The 7,500-nt window shown below is 36.7% G+C and overlaps 1 protein-coding gene across 1 annotated transcript in view; it reads right to left on the reverse strand.

Moving 5' to 3' along the window:
- LOC118762221 overlaps positions 1–7,500 on the reverse strand; it is a 162,601-nt gene that overhangs the window by 73,900 nt on the left and 81,201 nt on the right. Inside the window, exons 25-27 of the mRNA XM_036500766.1 lie at positions 6,341–6,397; positions 3,656–3,709; positions 379–423 (exon numbers count right to left, since the gene is read on the reverse strand). Of these exons, the coding sequence (XP_036356659.1) occupies positions 379–423; positions 3,656–3,709; positions 6,341–6,397 (156 nt within the window). The remainder of the gene's footprint in view (positions 1–378; positions 424–3,655; positions 3,710–6,340; positions 6,398–7,500) is intronic.

Raw genomic sequence — 7,500 nt, forward strand, 5'->3', positions numbered from 1 at the left:
ATATATACATGATGAGCATCTTTCAGTTTCTGTCTATCAAATCCACTCATAAGGTTTTGGTCGGCCCGAGGCTATAGTAGAAGACACTTGCCTAAGGTGCCATGCAGTGGGACTGAACCTGGAACCATGTAGTTGGGAAGCAACTTCTTCTTACCAAACAACCACTCCTGTGCACATACATACATACATACATACATACATACATACATAAATACATACACACACACATATATACACACATATACATATGTGTATATGTATGTATATGTGTGTAATGTGTGTATATATATGTATATATCTACACACACACACACACACACACACACACATTACCATTTCAGCCTCAGGAAATCAAATCAATAAATGTAAGATATATACCATTCTTTTGCTTGTCTCTTTCTTTAATTTGCCTACAATGTCATCCTGCAAAATAAAATAAAAACAAAACATTTCTCATCACACTTATAAATCAAATATATTCCATGATTGCAAATTGCACGACAGAAAATATATTTTAAAATGCAAAGTAACTTTTGAAACTGATAAAATTTGAAATGAGTATAAATGTGTGTGTGTGTAGTAAAATTCAATAAAAAAGACTACAAGGAACTAGCCATGAGGAGTCAAGAATCCAATATTTTAGTCAGAATCCTTCTTCAGGGAAAAGCTGTCAAGAGTGATACTAAAGAGGGATGGCAGAGTTTTACATCCTCTGTGCAAGAAAAAAAGCTAGTTACTGCTGATGAGAAACACAAGACCATTTGAACTTCCTACATATAGAGAAAGTACTAAGAGAGATAATTTTTGTGGTGTAGTAGAACTGAATCGAATCTCATCACTGCTTTACCCTGACATAGTAAAGACACCAACCGTGCTCCAAACCTCTTAAACTCATTTTCTTTTCTAGTTGGGCAGTTCAAACCTCTTTTCACCACAGACATTAAATCAATCTACACAGTCAACCTTCACAATAATTGCCTGTCAACCCTCAAAAAGCTTTCAAAACCGTTGCTCTCCATCTGTACCAAGCACTAGAAGACTCATTTGCATAGCTAAGCTTGTCTTGACCCTCAGTTGATCTATTTTTTCTGGGGAAATATATCAACATGTTCACTATAGGAACCCTAATTGTGCAAACCCCTCTGCAGGCCACATTGAAGTACAAATTCACCAGACTAATCCCAGAGTTGTATAGTAATTATATTAACAATTGCGTTGGTGCAAGTATATCCAATATCTCTGTTAATTTTTTTGATATCTCTTCCACCATAAGCAACATCTACCTGCATATTTCTATACACTACAAGCCTACTGACTCTTCTCTCCCCTACTCTTCTTCTCACTCCAAACACATTAAATCTTCCATACTATTTATAATACTTTCATATATATTTTCATCATTATCTTCCGATTTGTAGCACCCATTTAGTGGAAGAGGAGATAGGTAACTCCTTAATACAAAGGTTTTGGGTTTGGAGAATAGTTTTCCACACTCAATTGTTACATGTTAACATTTCTTTTGGGTCAAATTTCATCTATATACCAATGGAAAATGTGATTAAATTCAGCTGTTTGTCAACATAGTAAATATTTGGGGCAGAGATATTCAAAAAGTCCACAAAGAAACTACTACTCCCATTGAAATATTTATAACAGCAGAAGCAATTATTCCAATTTCTGCTGATATATATATAATATATATATATATATTTCTGTACCTTGGCATGTAAAAGGGCACTATTCAAGCGTGATCATTACCAATGTCGCTTCATTGGCACCTGTGCTGGTGGCATGTGTAAAAAGATTCGAGTGAGGTCATTGCCAGTACTGCCTGACTGGCCCCCGTGCCGGTGGCACATAAAAAGCACCCACTACACTCTCGGAGTGGTTGGTGTTAGGAAGGGCACCCACCTGTAGAAACTCTGCCAGATCAAGACTGGAGCCTGGTGCAGCCATCTGGTTCGCCAGACCTCAGTCAAATCGTCCAACCAATGCAAGCATGGAAAGAGGACGTTAAACGATGATGATGATGATGATGATGATGATGATGATGATGACATACATAGCGAGAAGTTGAGGTTATAAGAGATAATGGTGTCATTGAGACCCAAGGGTGTCAGGTAATGCTGAATAAGTGCTATAGACAGACCATAATTAATTTCCAGATTCAGTAATTTTGCTGTATATAAATTCTCTACTGGGAATGACAAAGTTTAAAAATCTGCTGAATCTCACTCATAAAGGAATCTTACATTGCTTATAAACTCTATATTTGGAAGGACTCATTTTAAACTCAGTTGGACTTTAGTCATAGGAAATTGGAATATTGTATATATACCATTATGCCTGAAAAATGGATTTAAAACTTCAATACCCATGCATATCTTGCATCTATTTTCTTTCCTCCACCTCACTCTCTATTTTGTATTGTATCACATCTAAACTAACTATGACTTAACTATACTCTCACACCATCTCTGATGAAGGGATATAATTAATAAATATCCTAGAAACAGCTGTAAGACCTTCTATCTATATATGCTCTAATATCTACACAGTCTTGATTTTTTATCTTATTCCACAAAAAATTCTTATATATATACTAGCAGTATCGCCCGGCGTTGCTCGGGTTTGTAAGGGAAATAACTATATAAGCATTTTTAGAGAGTTATAGCAAAAAAATGCATTAAAAATGGAATAAAAAATTATGGTAATTTTTTTTTTAAATTGTTGACTCATTGTAGACATTTTTAGAGAGTTACTTCCCCTATATAATAGCAAAAAAATGCATTAAAATGGAAAAAATGATGGTAAATTTTTTTTAAATCGTAGACTCATCGTAGACGCACGCTAATACCCAGAAGGGCTCGATATGAATCACGACTTTAAGATACCCGGTTTTGGTTAAACTGCACCGCAAAATGTGGGAGTAGTTAGGAATCTAAATCGTAGGAGACAGACACACAACTTCACTTTTATATATAAAGATTTGTGCAACAACTAAAACATTCGGTTGTGCAAATTGTTTGCACAGGAAACCTGCCCTGTGTGGCAGTTTTTGCCGTTTTTATGGATCTGTTTCAGCTTTTTTAGCGATTTCTGTTTTGGCGACTTCAAGCCATGAAGTCGTTGTTCTAAAAGAACGCTGGTCTCCTTGACAACGCTTTACGACGTTGATTTCCTTACACTCCCTTCCCCACAGCTTCATGAGGGAGGGAAGAAGGGGGAGAAGCAACACAGGTACAGGTGTGAGCATGGACGCCAACTCCGCCGCCTTCCCTTTATTTAAAAAATATGCGTTAAAATGGAAAAAATTATGGTAAATTATTTTTAAAATCGTAAACTCATCGTAGACGTGCGCTAATATCCGGACGGGCTCGATATGAATCACGACTATAAGATACCCGAATTTGGTCAAACTGCACCGCAAAATGTGGGAGTAGTTAGGAATCTAAATCGTAGGAGACAGACACTCACACAACTACAGTTTTATATATATAGATATATATACACACACACACACACACACACACACACACACACATATATATATATATATGTATGTATGTTTGTACTTATATATGCACACGCATACACACACACAAACTTATTTTACAACCTGGAGACATTGAATCCAAATATCTAACGTACATACCATATCTGTACCTTTGGATTCCATTTCAGGGTGCTTTTGACTTAGCTCACTTGTCTACAAAATGGAGTAAAAACAAAAAAAATATTTCTGATCACATTTTTAAAACAAATATATTTCATGATTTTTAGTTTTATAATTCTTTCTAAAAGAAGAAAAAAGGCCTGCAATTTAGAAGAGGAGGTCAGTTGATTACATTGACCTCAGTACTTAACTGATACTTTACTTATCAACTTTGACCTTGAATTTTGAACTCAGACAATAAAGCCTGAAAAAATACTGCTCAGCATTTTGTCTAGAATGTTAATGATTCTGCCAGCTAGCCATCTTATGATATTTTAAATTTAGAATGTTAAGTGTTTTGAGTTTGATAAAATTTGTTATGAGCATCTGTCATCTTACCGATGAGTCTCTTGCTCTCTCTATTTGCTTGACTGTCTATCTGTTTAACTATCTGTCTACGTATATACACATGTATATACAGTGTGTGATAGGTATATTACTCTTTACTCTTTTACTCTTTTACTTGTTTCAGTCATGTGACTGTGGCCATGCTGGAGCACCACCTTTAGTCGATCAAATCGACCCCAGGACTTATTCTTTGTACGCCTAGTACTTATTTTATCGGTCTCTTTTTTGCCGAACCGCTAAGTTACGGGGACGTAAACACACCAGCATCGGTTGTCAAGCGATGTTGGGAGGACAAATACAGACACACAAACACGCACATACATACATATATATATATATATATATACATATATACGACGGGCTTCTTTCAGTTTCCGTCTACCAAATCCACTCACAAGGCTTTGGTCGGCCTGAGGCTATAGTAGAAGACACTTACCCATGGTGCCACGCAGTGGGACTGAACCCGGAACCATGTGGTTCGTAAGCAAGCTACTTACCACACAGCCACTCCTACGCCTATGTCACTATTTTATATTTTAATTTCATGCATGCACACTGTTTTTGATTTTGTTGACTACACAGTACAGTAAGGTCTGTTGGGCACCATCTGTGAGAAAAACAGCACCATGACGAAATTCACTCCACCAGAAGTTTGGAAACGACATGCTGTACTGCTTGGAATTCATGCAGGAAGCTCCAATACAAACATTTCAGAGTGTTTGGGTGTCAATATGAGGACATGTAACAAGAGTAATAAAAATGAAACATCCAGTCAACATCATGGTGTTTGGGATGATCAGTAGTGATAGCAATGTTCTGCCTCCATTCATCTTCCCACATGGCCTCAGAGCCAACAGAGAGGCCTACATCAAGTGCCTGGAGGGGGTAGTGTTGCCCTGGGTCAAAATAGTAGCTGCTGGAAGACTCTGTGTCTGGTAACAGGACTCTGCACCATGCCACACAAGCAGGAGAACCCAGTCATGGCTGTCAGACAACTTCTGTGACCACATCACCCCGAACATCTGAGACTACAACCCTCTTGATTATTATGTGTGGGGTGCAGTTGAACAAGAGACCAACAAAACCCCTTGTAACACCAAAGGTGAATTGAAGGCAAGGATTACGGCAGCATTCACCAACTTAAACAAGGAGACCATCCAGAAGAGTTTCAGATTCCGAAATTGTCTGGAGGCTGTGGTTGAAGCCAATGGCGATTTCATTGAAAAAATTTACTTTTTAGTATTTCAAGATATTTTTATGTAATTTTTGTAAATATATCTGTTAAAATGAGATGTCAATGATATTTTCATTTTTGCATAATTTAGACGATAGTTTATTCACCACAACTTGTATGTATTTATCTATCTATCTACCTTTCTCTATATACACATACATATGGTGGCTGTTGTTTCATTAACTGAGTCTGACATTTCTCAACACCAGCACTAACAGAGTACATTCACATAGGCACCAAACTGGTTAAAAACTAACATCACACAATCTCACAAGTAATATGGAACTGAATATTTACAGTTTAAATTACTAGAAGATGGTGTTAGAAATAGTCTACATGTTATGTGACCAGAAATGATGCTTTAGTTTAGTAAGAGATTTACAAATTTTTCCATACAGGCAACATGAAAATGGATATCATTATTGTGACATTTCATGTGCTTTGTTAACCCAGATTAACTTCTACAGATATCATTGCAAACAGAACAAGGCAATTCAGATTGTAACTGTGAAAAGTGGGCCTATATAAGTGCTTCCAATTATGACAAACTAGTCAAGTTTGGAAGAGACAAGTATGGTTGCAAGTATCACAAATTAGGAAAGAAAGATCATTGACCACAAGAAACCCTTTCTTGCCACTCTTTTTATCAGTGCCTGTTTCTGCTTGTTACGTTCTGAGTTCAAATTCCGCCGAGGTCGACTTTGCCTGTCATCCTTTCGGGGTCGATAAATAAAGTACCAGTTATGCACTGGGGTCGATGTCATCGACTTAATCCCTTTGTCTGTCCTTGTTTGTCCCCTCTATGTTTAGCCCCTTGTGGGCAATAAAGAAATAAAAAGAAAGGAAAAAAAAGAAAAGTGATAACTTAATATTTGCTTCAAAGACAAGAGACACAATAGACACATTTTGGAAATGGTTTGACTTCATTACTTTAACATAATTCTTGCTATTCCAAACAAATATGGACAATTTAACACATACTAAAGAGTTTAATACATGCTTGATTACGGGGAATTTGTAAATTATGATGCTAAAATAGATACCATATCAGTGCCTTCGTCTACAAATTTGGTAACTCTGAAAGCTGGCATGCAACTTGTCTGTAAAATATAAAAAGAGAAACATCTCTGATTGTATTAACAGGTCAAACGGATTTCAAACTATGCTATATGCATATTTCTTTAAAATTTGAATGAATATCTGAACACATATACATATGCATGCACATACACACATATATATGTGTATATGAACATGCCTGTGAGTGTGTGCGTGTGTGTGTGTGTGTGTGTGTGTATGTGTGCGAGTGTGTGTGTGTAAGTGTGTGTACACATATAATCTTTTATCTTTTACTTGTCTCAATCATTGGATTGCGGCCATGATGGGACACCACCTTGAAGAATTTCAGTCAAATAAATCAAATTTTAAAGTCTGGTAATTATTCTGTCAGTGACTTTTGTTGGGCCACTAAATTATGGAGATGTAAACTCACTATTACCAGTTGTCAAGCAGTGGAGGACAAACACAGATACAAAGACACACACACAGATACACATAGATATAAAAACATACATACATACATATATATACTTACACACACACACATATATATATATACATATATATATATATATATATATATATATATACATATACATATATATATGCATATATATATATATATGCATATATATATACATATATATATATATATATATGCTGGTGACACGTAAAAAGCACCATCTGATTGTGGCCGTTTGCCAGCCTCGCCTGGCACCTGTGCCGGTGGCACGTAAAAAGCACCCACTACATTCACAGAGTTGTTGACGTTAGGAAGGGCATCCAGCCGTAGAAACATTGCCAGATCATACTGGGCCTGGTGCAGCCTTCTGGCTTCCCAGACCCCAGTTGAACCGGCCAACCTATGCTAGCATGGAAAGCGGACGCTAAATGATGATGATGATATATAAGATACAAAAATGGGACAAGAATGCAAAACATCCAGACAGACAATACAAAGAAAACAAGGATGGGTCATTTGGAGGTTTCTATCTTCAGTCGAGTTCCATATTATCTTTGCAGTTTTGGCTGGTTATACTCGATATTGCTCCAATCAAGCCAGCCACAAGGAAAAACTAAGCTAAGAGCATTAGATTCCTTGGAAGAAAGCAGTGAATGTATACGAAAAAAAGGACAAGAAAAA

Source organism: Octopus sinensis, linkage group LG2 (genome assembly GCF_006345805.1).
Source record: "Octopus sinensis linkage group LG2, ASM634580v1, whole genome shotgun sequence".
In the NCBI taxonomy this organism is placed as follows: Eukaryota; Metazoa; Mollusca; class Cephalopoda; order Octopoda; family Octopodidae; genus Octopus; species Octopus sinensis.